The sequence below is a fragment of the Drosophila persimilis genome, unplaced genomic scaffold (genome assembly GCF_003286085.1).
Source record: "Drosophila persimilis strain 14011-0111.01,24,50 unplaced genomic scaffold, DperRS2 tig00000124-arrow-pilon, whole genome shotgun sequence".
Lineage (NCBI taxonomy): Eukaryota > Metazoa > Arthropoda > Insecta > Diptera > Drosophilidae > Drosophila > Drosophila persimilis.
This window is the reverse complement of record NW_020825294.1, coordinates 2342274-2359282: the sequence shown is the minus strand read 5'-3', so window position 1 is coordinate 2359282 and position 17009 is coordinate 2342274. Positions and strand designations below refer to the sequence as shown.

At 47.0% G+C, this 17009-nt stretch overlaps 4 protein-coding genes across 4 annotated transcripts; 2 read left to right on the top strand and 2 right to left on the bottom strand.

Moving 5' to 3' along the window:
• Nucleotides 1-480: 480 nt before the first annotated feature.
• LOC6593619 (titin) lies at nt 481-9703 on the top strand. Its single transcript, XM_026987324.1, has 5 exons — nt 481-572; nt 642-7537; nt 7700-8462; nt 8514-8898; nt 9229-9703. Exons 1-5 carry the CDS (start codon nt 527-529, stop codon nt 9701-9703), a joined length of 8565 nt encoding a protein of 2854 aa, XP_026843125.1. The 5' UTR covers nt 481-526.
• A 1055-nt stretch (nt 9704-10758) lies between these two features.
• On the top strand, nt 10759-11680 carry LOC6593620 (proteasome subunit alpha type-7-1). Its single transcript, XM_026987676.1, has 2 exons — nt 10759-10895; nt 10959-11680. Exons 1-2 carry the CDS (start codon nt 10794-10796, stop codon nt 11604-11606), a joined length of 750 nt encoding a protein of 249 aa, XP_026843477.1. The 5' UTR covers nt 10759-10793; the 3' UTR covers nt 11607-11680.
• A 751-nt stretch (nt 11681-12431) lies between these two features.
• LOC6593621 lies at nt 12432-13415 on the bottom strand. The gene has a single exon (XM_002018954.2). It carries the CDS (start codon nt 13413-13415, stop codon nt 12432-12434), a length of 984 nt encoding a protein of 327 aa, XP_002018990.2.
• A 1822-nt stretch (nt 13416-15237) lies between these two features.
• On the bottom strand, nt 15238-16586 carry LOC6593733. The gene is made up of 3 exons (XM_026987323.1): nt 15642-16586; nt 15413-15574; nt 15238-15345 (listed from the first exon to the last, which is right to left on the bottom strand). The coding sequence occupies exons 1-3, from the start codon at nt 16584-16586 to the stop codon at nt 15238-15240; spliced, it is 1215 nt and encodes a 404-aa protein (XP_026843124.1).
• Between the last annotated feature and the right edge of the window lie 423 nt (nt 16587-17009).

Genomic DNA, 17009 nt, shown 5'->3' with positions numbered 1-17009 from the left:
TTTTCCAGCACTATATTAATTGTGATTCTGTGACTTATAAAAATATATTTGTATGTACTCACTTTATAGTAGTCTGGTCATATCTTTCAATTATAGCAGTCTGGCAACTCTGCACAGAGCTTCGTGAACGAAATTTCCTGGAAGCGACCACACACTGTCTGGAATTTAATTGCAAAAAAAAAATTTTTTTATAAGTTTTTGTTGAGTTTTTGTGAAATATAAAGTGTGCACAGTTTAAGGAACAAATATTTCAAAGAAATCTGTGAAATCTTTTGGTACATTCGTGTATGTGTTATCGGGAAGACGTTCCCATCATTTTTTCAGATCAAATGATTTTCTTGTTTGTTGTTTTTTTTTTTTTTCAGTCCACCGCCACCAAAAAGAAAAGACTGTCAACTCAGACGGATCTACAATAAAGGTTAACTAACTATTTATTAACTTATTAACTTACATTTTTGAGATAAATATTCTTGTTTTAAGATATTGTTTAAAACCTCGACAACTTTAGAGATCATACATATATTTGATGGGGAATTGGCATTCCAGTTGCAAGATGGAGAAAGACCGGCCAGGTACATATATTGTTTCTCATACAGATGAGTATGAAATCAGTCGTTATTTTGCGAGGGATATTTCCACAGGAATGGCGAAATCGCGTGCGAATTTGGACAGGCAGCTCGCTCTCCTCGCTTCAGATCGAAACAAAGCGGAAAGCAGACACAAAATGAAGCAGCTCGATGGGGCATCGTCGGACGATATCAATCAAGGGCACGAAGTTTCAGAGGATGATCTTGATCTCAATGACATTGAACAGGCCGATCAGGAATCATTGGAGGCTCTCAATCAGCAGCCTGAAGATGCACCAGATGAACCAGAAAGCGGAGACATTGAGCAGGCCGATCAGGCATCACTGGGGGCTCTCAATGAGGGGCCCGAAGATGCACCAGAAGGACCACAAGTTGGAGACATTGAGCAGGCCGATCTGCCATCATTCGAGGCTCTCAATCAGGGGCCCGAAGATGCACCAGATGAACCAGAAAGCGGAGACGTTGAACAGGCCAATCAGGCATCATTGGAGGCTCTCAATCAGAAACCTGAAGATGCAGCAGAAGGACCACAAATGGGACACATTGAACAGGCCAATCAGGCAACTATGGGGGCTCTCAATCAGGAGCTTGAAGATGCACCAGAAGAACCACAAGTAGGAGGCATTGAGCAGGTTGATCAGCCATCATTGGGGGCTCTCAATCAGGGGCCCGAAGACGCACCAGAAGGACTACAAATTGGAGGCATTGAGCAGGCCGATATGCCATCATTCGAGGCTCTCAATCAGGGGCCCGAAGATGCACCAGAAGAACCACAAATTGGAGACATTGAGCAGGTTGATCAGCCATCATTGGAGGCTCCCAATCAGGAGCCTGAAGATGCACAAGATGAACCACAAATTGGAGACATTGAGCAGGCCGATCAGCCATCATTGGAGGCTCTCAATCAGAAACCTGAAGATGCAGCAGAAGGACCACAAATGGGACACATTGAACAGGCCAATCAGGCAACTATGGGGGCTCTCAATCAGGAGCTTGAAGATGCACCAGAAGAACCACAAGTAGGAGGCATTGAGCAGGTTGATCAGCCATCATTGGGGGCTCTCAATCAGGGGCCCGAAGACGCACCAGAAGGACTACAAATTGGAGGCATTGAGCAGGCCGATATGCCATCATTCGAGGCTCTCAATCAGGGGCCCGAAGATGCACCAGAAGAACCACAAATTGGAGACATTGAGCAGGTTGATCAGCCATCATGGGAGGCTCCCAATCAGGAGCCTGAAGATGCACCAGATGAACCACAAATTGGAGACATTGAGCAGGCCGATCAGGCATCATTGGGGGCTCTCAATCAGGGGCCCGAAGATGCAACAGAAGAACGACAAGTTGGAGACATTGAGCAGGCCGATCAGCCATCATTGGAGGCTCTCAATCAGGAGCCTGAAGATGCACCAGAAGGACCACAAATGGGACACATTGAACAGGCCAATCAGGCACCACTGGAGGCTCTCAATCAGGGGCCCGAAGATGCACCAGAAGAACCACAAATTGGAGACATTGAGCAGGTTGATCAGCCATCATGGGAGGCTCCCAATCAGGAGCCTGAAGATGCACCAGAAGGACCACAAATTGGAGACATTGAGCAGGCCGATCAGCCATCATTGGAGGCTCTCAATCAGGAGCCTGAAGATGCACCAGAAGGACCACAAATGGGACACATTGAACAGGCCAATCAGGCACCACTGGAGGCTCTCAATCAGGGGCCCGAAGATGCACCAGAAGAACCACAAATTGGAGACATTGAGCAGGTTGATCAGCCATCATGGGAGGCTCCCAATCAGGAGCCTGAAGATGCACCAGAAGGGCCACAAATTGGAGACATTGAGCAGGCCGATCAGCCATCATTGGAGGCTCTCAATCAGGAGCCTGAAGATGCACCAGAAGGACCACAAATGGGACACATTGAACAGGCCAATCAGGCACCACTGGAGGCTCTCAATCAGGGGCCCGAAGATGCACCAGATGAACCACAAATTGGAGACATTGAGCAGGTTGATCAGCCATCATTGGAGGCTCCCAATCAGGAGCCTGAAGATGCACCAGAAGGACCACAAATGGGACACATTGAACAGGCCAATCAGGCACCACTGGAGGCTCTCAATCAGGAGCCTGAAGATGCACCAGAAGGACCACAAATGGGACACATTGAACAGGCCAATCAGGCACCACTGGAGGCTCTCAATCAGGGGCCCGAAGATGCACCAGATGAACCACAAATTGGAGACATTGAGCAGGTTGATCAGCCATCATGGGAGGCTCCCAATCAGGAGCCTGAAGATGCACCAGAAGGACCACAAATTGGAGACATTGAGCAGGCCGATCAGCCATCATTGGAGGCTCTCAATCAGGAGCCTGAAGATGCACCAGAAGGACCACAAATGGGACACATTGAACAGGCCAATCAGGCACCACTGGAGGCTCTCAATCAGGGGCCCGAAGATGCACCAGATGAACCACAAATTGGAGACATTGAGCAGGTTGATCAGCCATCATGGGAGGCTCCCAATCAGGAGCCTGAAGATGCACCAGAAGGACCACAAGTTGGAGGCATTGAGCAGGTTGATCAGACATCATTGGGGGCTCTCAATCAAGGGCCCGAAGACGCACCAGAAGGACCACAAATTGGAGGCATTGAGCAGGCCGATCTGCCATCATTCGAGGCTCTTAATCAGGGGCCCGAAGATGCACCAGAAGAACCACAAGTTGGAGGCATTGAGCAGGTTGATCAGACATCATTGGGGGCTCTCAATCAGGGGCCCGAAGATGCACCAGATGAACCACAAATTGGAGACATTGAGCAGGCCGATCAGCCATCATTGGAGGCTCTCAATCAGGAGCCTGAAGATGCACCAGAAGGACCACAAATGGGACACATTGAACAGGCCAATCAGGCACCACTGGAGGCTCTCAATCAGGGGCCCGAAGATGCACCAGATGAACCACAAATTGGAGACATTGAGCAGGTTGATCAGCCATCATTGGAGGCTCCCAATCAGGAGCCTGAAGATGCACCAGAAGGACCACAAATGGGACACATGGAACAGGCCAATCAGGCACCACTGGAGGCTCTCAATCAGGGGCCCGAAGATGCACCAGATGAACCACAAATTGGAGACATTGAGCAGGTTGATCAGCCATCATTGGAGGCTCCCAATCAGGAGTCTGAAGATGCACCAGAAGGACCACAAATGGGACACATTGAACAGGCCAATCAGGCACCACTGGAGGCTCTCAATCAGGGGCCCGAAGATGCACCAGAAGGACTACAAATTGGAGGCATTGAGCAGGCCGATCTGCCATCATTCGAGGCTCTTAATCAGGGGCCCGAAGATGCACCAGATGAACCAGAAAGCGGAGACGTTGAACAGGCCAATCAGGCATCATTGGTGGCTCTCAATCAGGGGCCCGAAGATGCACCAGAAGAACGACAAGTTGGAGGCATTGAGCAGTTTGATCAGCCATCATTGGGGGCTCTCAATCAGGGGCCCGAAGACGCACCAGAAGGACCACAAATTGGAGGCATTGAGCAGGCCGATCTGCCATCATTCGAGGCTCTTAATCAGGGGCCCGAAGATGCACCAGATGAACCAGAAAGCGGAGACGTTGAACAGGCCAATCAGGCATCATTGGTGGCTCTCAATCAGGGGCCCGAAGATGCACCAGAAGAGCCACAAATTGGAGACATTGAGCAGGTTGATCAGCCATCATTGGAGGCTCCCAATCAGGAGCCTGAATATGCACCAGAAGGACCACAAATGGGACACATTGAACAGGCCAATCAGGCAACTATGGGGGCTCTCAATCAGGGGCCCGAAGACGCACCAGATGAACCACAAATTGGAGACATTGAGCAGGTTGATCAGCCATCATTGGAGGCTCCCAATCGGGAGCCTGAAGATGCACCAGAAGGACCACAAATGGGACACATTGAACAGGCCAATCAGGCACCACTGGAGGCTCTCAATCAGGGGCCCGAAGATGCACCAGAAGAACGACAAGTTGGAGGCATTGAGCAGTTTGATCAGCCATCATTGGGGGCTCTCAATCAGGGGCCCGAAGACGCACCAGAAGGACCACAAATTGGAGGCATTGAGCAGGCCGATCTGCCATCATTCGAGGCTCTTAATCAGGGGCCCGAATATGCACCAGAAGAACCACAAGTGGGAGGCATTGAGCAGGTTGATCAGGCAACTATGGGGGCTCTCAATCAGGGGCCCGAAGACGCACCAGATGAACCACAAATTGGAGACATTGAGCAGGTTGATCAGCCATCATTGGAGGCTCCCAATCAGGAGCCTGAAGATGCACCAGAAGGACCACAAATGGGACACATTGAACAGGCCAATCAGGCACCACTGGAGGCTCTCAATCAGGGGCCCGAAGATGCACCAGAAGGACTACAAATTGGAGGCATTGAGCAGGCCGATCTGCCATCATTCGAGGCTCTTAATCAGGGGCTCGAAGATGCACCAGAAGAACCACAAGTGGGAGGCATTGAGCAGGTTGATCAGACATCATTGGGGGCTCTCAATCAGGGGCCCGAAGATGCACCAGATGAACCACAAATTGGAGACATTGAGCAGGTTGATCAGACATCATTGGGGGCTCTCATTCAGGGGCCCGAAGATGCACCAGATGAACCACAAATTGGAGACATTGAGCAGGTTGATCAGCCATCATTGGAGGCTCCCAATCAGGAGCCTGAATATGCACCAGAAGGACCACAAATGGGACACATTGAACTGGCCAATCAGGCACCACTGGAGGCTCTCAATCAGGAGCCTGAAGATGCACCAGAAGGACCACAAATGGGACACATTGAACAGGCCAATCAGGCACCACTCGAGGCTCTCAATCAGGGGCCCGAAGATGCACCAGAAGAACCACAAATTGGAGACATTGAGCAGGTTGATCAGCCATCATTGGAGGCTCCCAATCAGGAGCCTGAAGATGCACCAGAAGGACCACAAATGGGACACATTGAACAGGCCAATCAGGCACCACTGGAGGCTCTCAATCAGGAGCCTGAAGATGCACCAGAAGGACCACAAATGGGACACATTGAACAGGCCAATCAGGCACCACTGGAGGCTCTCAATCAGGGGCCCGAAGATGCACCAGAAGAACCACAAATTGGAGACATTGAGCAGGTTGATCAGCCATCATTGGAGGCTCCCAATCAGGAGCCTGAAGATGCACCAGAAGGACCACAAATGGGACACATTGAACAGGCCAATCAGGCACCACTGGAGGCTCTCAATCAGGGGCCCGAAGATGCACCAGAAGAACCACAAATTGGAGACATTGAGCAGGTTGATCAGCCATCATTGGAGGCTCCCAATCAGGAGCCTGAAGATGCACCAGAAGGACCACAAATGGGACACATTGAACAGGCCAATCAGGCACCACTGGAGGCTCTCAATCAGGGGCCCGAAGATGCACCAGAAGAACCACAAATTGGAGACATTGAGCAGGTTGATCAGCCATCATTGGAGGCTCCCAATCAGGAGCCTGAAGATGCACCAGAAGGACCACAAATGGGACACATTGAACAGGCCAATCAGGCACCACTGGAGGCTCTCAATCAGGGGCCCGAAGATGCACCAGAAGAACCACAAATTGGAGACATTGAGCAGGTTGATCAGCCATCATTGGAGGCTCCCAATCAGGAGCCTGAAGATGCACCAGAAGGACCACAAATGGGACACATTGAACAGGCCAATCAGGCACCACTGGAGGCTCTCAATCAGGGGCCCGAAGATGCACCAGAAGAACCACAAATTGGAGACATTGAGCAGGTTGATCAGCCATCATGGGAGGCTCCCAATCAGGAGCCTGAAGATGCACCAGAAGGACCACAAATGGGACACATTGAACAGGCCAATCAGGCACCACTGGAGGCTCTCAATCAGGGGCCCGAAGATGCACCAGAAGAACCACAAATTGGAGACATTGAGCAGGTTGATCAGCCATCATTGGAGGCTCCCAATCAGGAGCCTGAAGATGCACCAGAAGGACCACAAATGGGACACATTGAACAGGCCAATCAGGCACCACTGGAGGCTCTCAATCAGGGGCCCGAAGATGCACCAGAAGGACTACAAATTGGAGGCATTGAGCAGGCCGATCTGCCATCATTCGAGGCTCTTAATCAGGGGCCCGAAGATGCACCAGAAGAACCACAAGTGGGAGGCATTGAGCAGGTTGATCAGACATCATTGGGGGCTCTCAATCAGGGGCCCGAAGATGCACCAGATGAACCACAAATTGGAGACATTGAGCAGGTTGATCAGACATCATTGGGGGCTCTCATTCAGGGGCCCGAAGATGCACCAGATGAACCACAAATTGGAGACATTGAGCAGGTTGATCAGCCATCATTGGAGGCTCCCAATCAGGAGCCTGAATATGCACCAGAAGGACCACAAATGGGACACATTGAACTGGCCAATCAGGCACCACTGGAGGCTCTCAATCAGGAGCCTGAAGATGCACCAGAAGGACCACAAATGGGACACATTGAACAGGCCAATCAGGCACCACTGGAGGCTCTCAATCAGGGGCCCGAAGATGCACCAGAAGAACCACAAATTGGAGACATTGAGCAGGTTGATCAGCCATCATTGGAGGCTCCCAATCAGGAGCCTGAAGATGCACCAGAAGGACCACAAATGGGACACATTGAACAGGCCAATCAGGCACCACTGGAGGCTCTCAATCAGGAGCCTGAAGATGCACCAGAAGGACCACAAATGGGACACATTGAACAGGCCAATCAGGCACCACTGGAGGCTCTCAATCAGGGGCCCGAAGATGCACCAGATGAACCAGAAAGCGGAGACGTTGAACAGGCCAATCAGCCATCATTGGAGGCTCCCAATCAGGAGCCTGAAGATGCACCAGAAGGACCACAAATGGGACACATTGAACAGGCCAATCAGGCAACTATGGGGGCTCTCAATCAGGGGCCCGAAGACGCACCAGATGAACCACAAATTGGAGACATTGAGCAGGTTGATCAGCCATCATTGGAGGCTCCCAATCAGGAGCCTGAATATGCACCAGAAGGACCACAAATGGGACACATTGAACAGGCCAATCAGGCACCACTGGAGGCTCTCAATCAGGGGCCCGAAGATGCACCAGAAGGACTACAAATTGGAGGCATTGAGCAGGCCGATCTGCCATCATTCGAGGCTCCCAATCAAAGCGGCGACACTCAGCAGCCAAATCAGAAACCGCCAGGGGATTCCAGTGGCCAGTGGCCCAAAGATATACAGGGAAGGCGTGAATCCTCTGATGGGTCGGGTTCTAAGGATGCAAACCAGTGGCTCTATACACATGACGACCCCGAATTGTGCGACATTAAGAAGTACGGTGGGGAACAGGAGCAGGAGAATGCTTCCTCAACTGTAGGGGTAAATGCGAAAGACAAAGCTATTAGCCATGAGAATGCGGGGGATGTGCCTCTGTTCGAAGATCACAAGAAGATGCCGGACGCTGCATCCACAACAACATCGGAGGATCTCCAGGATTTCATAGAAGTGATGAATGATGGGCCCGTGGATTTGCCATTAGAGGATCTCAATCAATATCAATCCATTGAAAAAAAACTATCAGACGCAGAAGAAGGAGAAGTTTGTAACGATTCGGATGTGAAAATACCAACCCAGGGTGTCCAGAAACCACAAGAATACAGTGATTGCGAAGAAGGAGAAGTTCTTACCGATGACAATGACGATGATGCTTCATTCTACAATTCCGGCAAAAAGGACATCCGTCATTCGTCGCCGTTTCCCAAGGAAAACAACTATCGGATGTTTGAGAAGAAGCAGATGCCAATGCCGAAGCTCAATGGTGCGTACTCCTCCTCCTGAATCATTCATTGCTAATGTTTTATTTATTCAGGTGCGAGCAATTACTTGATGGGACTACAAAAAATGCCTCATGCCTTCATCCCTGGAATGCAGCAGCCGGATGCAGATCCATTCTACTCACAGGCCAAGCCACATATGAGGATTGGTCCCCTGCTACCGACACCATTGTTCATCAAGTCATTGCCATTCGACTTGGCAGAGGCTCCCAATCGGAATGAGACGTATACGCGCAAGACCACGGAAATTGTTGGGGCACCGATCTCGTGGCACAGCGAAGGAGGCGACCCCACGAAGGAGGCCGAGGGTTCGTCGTCCCTCACGAATTCTGGAAAGAATTCCATCTCTGGGGGCTCATCGCCACGCACTCGAAAGAGAAACCGCTCGCCGCCAATCACATTGAAGAGATCCCGCTCCAGGTGCTTGTCCCCCAGCGTGTCTCCCCCTAGATGTGGCTACAGCAAGCGCCGTCGTTGTCGCAATCGTGGAACATCTCGTCGCTCGTGTTCCGTTTCCCCCAGTACCAGTTTCAGTCGCAGTTCATCCCGTTCACCGAAGGGAAGTCCGCGTCGACGACCGAAACAACACTCATCTTTTAGTCCTCGCAAATCGCCCCTTCGGGCTGTATCTCGGTATCGAGGGAATTCCATACGGCGTCGTTCTCGCAGCCCTCCCATACGTTGTCGCTCCCGCAGCCCTCCCATACGTTGTCGCTCCCGCAGCCCTCCCATACGTTGTCGCTCCCGCAGCCCTCCCATACGTCGTCGCTCCCGCAGCCCTCCCATTAGCCGTCGCTCCCGTAGTCCTTACGTGCGCCGTCGCTCGCCCAGTCCTTTGGCACGCCGTCGCTCCCGCAGTCCTCCCACACGCCGTCGTTCGCCCCATGCTTCTAAACAATCCCGAGGCTTGGTCCGTCCACTGCCCATGGCACCGCGAAAGCGAAAGATCAGCACCTCATCGAGCAACTCATACAATGCCTCAGAGGATTCAGCATCTTCGAGCGATTCGAGCTTCAAGCGTGCTTTACGGCGTGCGAAGACACCTAAAAAAGGGCCGAAAACCCCACCAGATTCCCCGCCACCCGAAGACCCATCAAAGTCTCGAAAGAAGTTCTTACAAAACGAGCTTTTGCGTTTGAATGAAAAAATTGAGGCAGTGAAAAAGTTGCGACAAATGAAGTTGATGAAACTAACATCTAATTTAGATCCCAGATTCAAAAGCTAAAACCCAACGAATAACCAAAGATTTTTGTAGCTTAGGAATTAGAATTGTATCAAAGAATAAATCCATAACGATGCCTGGGATGCAAGCCGTGTAAACACCCATGTATGACCTGCCCAGGTGGCAGAAGAAACATTCCCATAAACCACACAAGGACTGCAGACACCGAGCAACGGCAGGAAGGCAGGAAGGCAGGCGGGGGGGCCAGAGGTGGCACAACTCAAAACAGGAACAACCATAACCGAGAGCGCATCTGTAGCTCCTCTCGGTCTCTCTGTGTGTGTGGGTGTATACTCTGCTAATATCCTTGTTAATATTATTAAACATTATTTATGGATTTGTTTAATTTGTATTTAGTAACGCTTCGTGACTCCCAACTCTCTCGCTGCAAAGCAAAACTTAAGATCTGCGGTCGTCTGGGTTGCCTTTCGCCGGGCTGCCGGCTGGCCGGGTTGCACTGCTGCTGCCAGCTGAGCCAAATGTCCGCCGCATCCTTGCTTGTTTGCCATAGTCCTCGTCGTCCTCGTCGTCGCCCTGGTGGAACAATTACATGGTTTTGCCTAATGAATTTATCTGCTCATCAGCATCTCCACAGAGTTGCATGCATGGCCCCGGCACTGCCACCCACCGTATTGGTGGAAGGAGGATAGTGTGTGTCTGTATATCTGGGTTGTTTGTGTGCTGCCTCTGCCTGGCATCATTGTAAATATTATGTAGATTTCCTTATGCGAGTTATGTTCATTTGCCGGCGTTTTGCATGCTGTTATCCACAGTGCCTAGGCGGAGTTTCATATAAGGAAAACCACTGCCACCGCCCACGCGTAGGTGTTTGTAAATCAGTGATGGCTAGGAGTTCGATTTGGATGGAATATAAGGTAACTATCTGGAAACTAAATACATACATATATCAGCTGGCAATTAATCTTATAACTAACACGTGTTGTGCAACACTGGCGGAATGAAGAAACCAGTGTTGGGTAGCAGAGAAACATAACCAAAATAGCATCATCATTGACAAACGCACAGAAACATTTCAGTGCAAGCTAATCAAGTTTATAATAATCCTCAAGTGCTTGCTTTATAATTCCTAAAGATGTCTTCACGTTACGATCGCGCCGTTACCATTTTCTCCCCTGACGGACATTTGATGCAGGTGGAATATGCCCAAGAGGCCGTCCGCAAGGGCTCCACGGCGGTAAAACCCACGCTGTTGTAGTATTTTGCATGAATTTACCCAAGAAACAATTCTTTTCCTTAGGTTGGTGTTCGCGGCGGCTCCTGTGTGGTGCTGGCCGTGGAGAAAAAGTCTGTGCCCAAGCTGCAGGTGGATCGCACAGTGCGCAAGATTTGCCTGCTCGACCAGCACATTATCATGGCCTTTTCGGGGCTCACTGCCGATGCGCGCGTTCTCATCAATCGCGCCCAAGTGGAGTGCCAGACCCATCGTCTTAATGTCGAGGATCAAGTCACTGTGGAGTACATCACGCGTTACATTGCTCAGATCAAGCAGAAGTACACGCAGAGCAATGGTCGCCGTCCCTTTGGTATTTCTTGTCTGATTGGCGGCTTCGATGGCGATGGCACGGCACATTTATTCCAAACGGAGCCTTCTGGTATTTTCTATGAATACAAGGCAAATGCCACGGGTCGCTCGGCCGCGACTGTGAAGGAATTCTTCGAGAAGAATTATCGCGAGGAAGATGTGATCACCGAGCAAAGTGCCGTCAAACTGGCCGTTCGCGCTTTGCTCGAGGTGGCGCAGACGAGCCACAACAACTTGGAGGTGGCCGTCATGGAGTACAACAAGCCGCTGAAAATGCTGGACCGAAATGCCATCCTGGATTATGTGAAAATCATCGAGAAGGATAAGGAAGATGCGCTCGCAATGAAAAAGCAGAAAAAATAATACACAACCAACTTTTTCCAAATTCATAACTTCTGCAAAAAATTCCACTATAATTAAACGAATATAAAACATAATTTCGTAGGGATTTCTTTAAGACACTCGAATAGAATATAGTTATCTCAGTTTTGGAACTAGTTCAGTGAATATCAAAAGGAAAACCAATTTAATTAATTGAAAAAACATATTTTCAAACTATTATTTAAATTTCGCTAGTTTTGTCGTTATTTCTCTTAAGTTTGGTCATCTCTAACGAAAGCCACAAACATTTTACTTTGATTGGGGGAGCGGAGCCCATTTTATTAGCATCTTAATCGTGATTTGTTGCTCCGGACTGTTTGGCACAGGCAAACGGATAAATTTATAGATTAAGCTTTGCATATGAAGATAATTAATATGAAGTTGTTGCCCAAACAAAGATAGAGATTGTAGATGGAGTAGATATCTAATTATGCCTTGAGCCTGATATTTTTCCTATACTATTAGTTCATCATCTGCCGAATCTAATTGTTCTTTCAACTGTTGAATTTCATCACTCAAATAATGATACATTACAATCATGGCAATAATAAGACCTTGAAAGAATAGCAGCTGTAAAGAACAATTGTTTAGAAATTTTAGCAAGAGTTTTACAAATTATATGACTTTACCAAAACGAAATGAATAGAGCGCCAAAGGGAGAGAAATTTGTGGTGGAAAGTGTTGAGTAGAGTGCCCTTAATATCCTTGGCCAGAGAGCGAATGCGTTTCGACAAAGCATTTCTTTGAGAGAGAAAAGAATCCAGGCTTGTCTGAAAGCCAAGACGCTGTGAAAGAGTATAAATGAAGCTAAGATTTCCAGAGAACATTTTCAGCTGCACTTCTCACCTCTCTTTCCATAAAGAACTGCACCAAAAGAAGACACACATAATCCGAAGCAATGCAGGCATAAATGGAGGCATTCGCCGCATAGAAGATTCTCCGTTTGCGATCCTCAAAGAGCACATGCCAGAAATTTCGATAGTAAACGTAAGAATAGATCCCAACTAGAAGACAATTGCCATTCATGGTGACCAGAAACAACAGAGAGTGCTGCATAGCCTTGAAAAAGCGACCAAATCGGGTTCCAAGGAGCACCAATTGCTTATGCAGACTCTCGAGGCTCTCCAGACTGGAATTACTGACAGACACAGTGAATGATGTGGAAGAAATTTCCACTTCATCTTTCTTTAAGCTGTCACCAAGTGCTTCCTCCACATTCGTTTGGATCTCCTTCAACTTTCCACGCGTTAGCCAGGCCAAAATGTTGTACAATCTCAGGGATCCGGCAAGACAAAGATGTGGTATAAAGATAGCCGTTCCAATCATGGCGTCTTGAAGGGGAGGCAGCTCGAAATTCATTTCGTAGGCAATGTAGAAGCCAAAGCAGAGGAGTATCCCAAAAGTAGAGGTCAAGAGAGCATACGCCATGGCCTCTTCTTTCCGGAATCCACCTCCCTTTCCAGCCAAAGACTCCATCAGTGGGTTGATTACTCCCACAGCTCTTACGGACGAGTACACCGCATAAACGAACACGTTGACACCCATGAAAAGTTGCAATCTTGTCAGTCCAAAAAGAAATGACGATACATTCTTCAGAATCGTCAGCATCGATGAAGATGCATCAAGGTGCTGGGCAAAGCAGGCCGCATATATGCACCCCAGCGCTAAGATATAGACAACCCCGGTCAGGGACAATCGGAAACGCTGGGTCTTGGAGTCCAGCCAATGTATCTGATAGCCCGACAGCAGGAGCACAATATTCGTGGCCCTCAGCACGCGTGAGTGATTCATTTCGAGTTGAAAATAGAACTGAATCTGAAAGTTAAACAGAGCTAAGCTACCTATCGATTTGGGTGGCTTTATCTGTCCATGTGACGAATTGTGTAAGCAAAGCGTGAAGTTTCACACTGAAACAAATATTTGTGAGAGATTCTTGAAAAGATTCTTCGTGTTCGGGCCAGCCGCCGATGAATCATCGTAACTTCAAAACATTATGATTGCTGTTTGTTAGCATAATTAGTTTATAGATTGAACTGCTCTCACTCTGCATCGTCTTTTGCTTTGATCTGCCGGCTCGCCCAAATTTAGTTCTAAGATAATCTCTCACCGCATCATCACTGCATATCGATATCGCGTACTAACATTTATCTGGATGGGCATAGGAGCCGGCAATCGGCTTCAGCTAAGCCGCCGGTATAAATAAACATTATATAGGTATATACATAATTGTTATTATAAATATTATGGTTAAACCTCAATTGTTTTATTCGAACTTTGAAATAGAATCTCAATCATATAGACATATAAACATATGAAAACCATAATAATTGAACAATAATTTCTTTGCTGTGTACTTTAACTACCAACAAATACATTTGGTGCACAATAAAAAACAGTTGTAAGTGCAAGTTCAGTGGGAGTGCGGCCGTGTGAGATTCCGTTAACTTAAGCGTCGAATCTCTCATTCTCTGCAAAGCTGCAGCCGCGGCTCTTGACTTTTCGTGTCTTTCATTCTCGCTCTCTCGCTTCTGTAAATCGTCGCTTAAGCGGTACGATACGAGTATTCCATTTTCCGTTGACAACAATCCGAATACAGGCGCGGGCGGAAATATTGCGATGGTTGATAACACTGCAACACCATTTTAAGACTCTGAACCAAACCTCCTTTTTGGATAGATTTGGGGCTTTAAAATGGTTTCAAAATTTTTAATTATTTTTTTAAAGTTTAGCTTAATTTAGCACAATTAAAAATCTGGTATTTTTTCAGAGGTAGTGCTTTTTTCACATAATTTAAGTATTATTCCCGAAAAAGTAACTTTGAAAACTCGGAAAAAGTCGAAATAAATGTATTCCTTGGGCTTTTGTAATTTTTTGGTATTGGTAAATTAATTAAAGCCCAGTTTAAGGTATTTTCCCGAGTTTTCAGTTACAATTTCGAAAAAAATACCGCAAAAAATGCTCAGTGTTGAATTTGAAAGCTTGAAAGCTTCCAGACGATTCCAGGTAGGACTTAAAGCTGAATTGCAAAGTTCAATACAACCAGGCGTAAGATACTTAAGTTATGTTAAAAAAAAGAAGCACCACCTCTGAAAAAAGAAGCAAATAAAATACCAGATTTGAAATATTTAAAAAAAAAAATAAACTAAACCTTGAAAAAAAAAAATTAAATAATTTTAAAGCCCCAAACATATTGGTAATGTCGGATGCGGATCACAGCGACATCGAGATGTTCCAATATCTTGAAATACTCAGCAAACGTTTTAATAACAAACGACTTGTTTTTCAGGCACACATCAAGAAGATTATTGGTCCCCTTGGGACTGGGATCCTTCACGATGATCAAGATACTGCTGCAGAATTTTAATCGTAATAAAATAAAATATATTTTCGAACTATTATTTAACTTTTGTTTAGTTCTCTTAAGTTTGGACATCTCTAACGAATGCAGCAAAAATTCTACGTTTTATTAGCAGCGTAATCGTGATTTGTTGCTCCGGACCCAGGTTGTTGACCCAGGTGAACGGATAAATTTATAGATTAAGCTTAGCATAGAGTAGATATCGAATTATGTAGAACAAATCACTGCCCTCACTTGATATTTTTCCAATATTATTTATTCATCATCTGCCGAATCTAATTGTTCTTTCAATTGTAAAATTTCATCACTCAAATAATGATACATTACAATCAGGGCAATAATAACGCATTGAAACAATAGCATCTGTAAAAACAAATGTTTACAAATATTAGAAAAATCTTTTTTTTTTAAGTTTCATATGGGACTTTACCAAAACGAAATGAATAACATCAAAGCGCCAAAGGGATAGAAATTTGTGGTGGAAAGTGTTGAGTAGAGTGCCCTTAATATCCTTGGCCAGACAGCGAATGCTTTTCGACAAAGCATTTCTTTGAGAGAGAAAAGAATCCAGGCTTGTCTGAAAGCCAAGACGCTGTGAAAGAGTACGAGTATAAATGAAGCTAAGATTTCCAGAGAACATTTTCAACTGCACTTCTCACCTCTTTTTCCATAAAGAACTGCACCAAAAGAAGACACACATAATCCGAAGCAATACAGGCATAAATGGAGGCATTCGCCGCATAGAAGATTCTTCGTTTGCGATCCTCAAAGAGCACATGCCAGGTATTTCGATAGTAAACGTAAGAATATATCCCAAATAGAAGACAATTGCCATTCATGGTGACCAGAAACAACAGAGAGTGCCGCATGGCCTTGAAAAAGCGACCAAATCGGGTTCCAAGGAGCACCAATTCTTTTCGCAGACTCTCGAGGCTGTCCTGACTGGAATTACTGACAGACACCGTGAAAGATGTGGAAGCAATTTCCTCGTCATCTTTCTTACGGTTGGCATCAAGTGCTTGCTCCACATTCGTGTGGATCTCCTTCAACTGTCCACGCGTTAGCCAGGCCAAAATATTGTACAATCTCAGGGATCCGGCAAGACAAAGATGTGGCATAAAGAGAGCCGTTCCAATCATGGCGTCTTGAAGGGGAGGCAGCTCGAAATTCATTTCGCAGGCAATATAGAATCCAAAGCAGAGGAGTATCCCAAAAGAAGAGATCAACAGAGCATACGCCATGGCCTCTTCTTTCCGGAATCCACTTTCCTTTCCAGCCAAAGATTCCATCAGTGGGTTGATTACTCCCACAGCTCTTACGGATGAGTACACCGCATAACTAAACACTTTGACACCCAGCAAAAGCTGCAATCTTGTCAATCCAAAAAGAAATGACGATACATTCTTCAGAATCGTCAGCATCGATGAAGATGCGTCAAAGTGCTGGGCAAAGCAGGCCGCATATATGCACCCCAGCGCTAAGATATAGACAACCCCGGTCAGGGACAATCGGAAACGCTGGGTCTTGGAGTCCAGCCAATATATCTGATAGCCCGACAGCAGGAGCACAATATTCGTGGCCCTCAGCACGCGTGAGTGATTCATTTCGAGTTGAAAATAGAACTGAATCTGAAAGTTAAACAGAGCTAAGCTACCGATCGATTTGGGTGGCTTATCTGTCCATCGGAATGTGACGAATTGTGTTCGCATAGCGTGAATTTTCACACTGAAACAAATATTTGTTGGAGATTCTTGTAAATAAACTTTTGCATAGACCGCCTTTAAAGTCCGTAGCATGATAGTGATCTAGTAGCATGATCATTCTTCTGCTCCATAATGATGAATATACTTTTGCTTCCGTTCAAACCAATCCTCAAAGACCTTTTGTGTACTCCTTTAAAAAGGGGCAACCGTTCGTGCAATGTTGAATGTATGTTGGTCCCTTTATTGCCCAAAGATACCTTTATTTCAAGCATTTAAATGGAATTGGATGTTTTGACCTGGTCATACGAAAAATAGCGAAGGCTA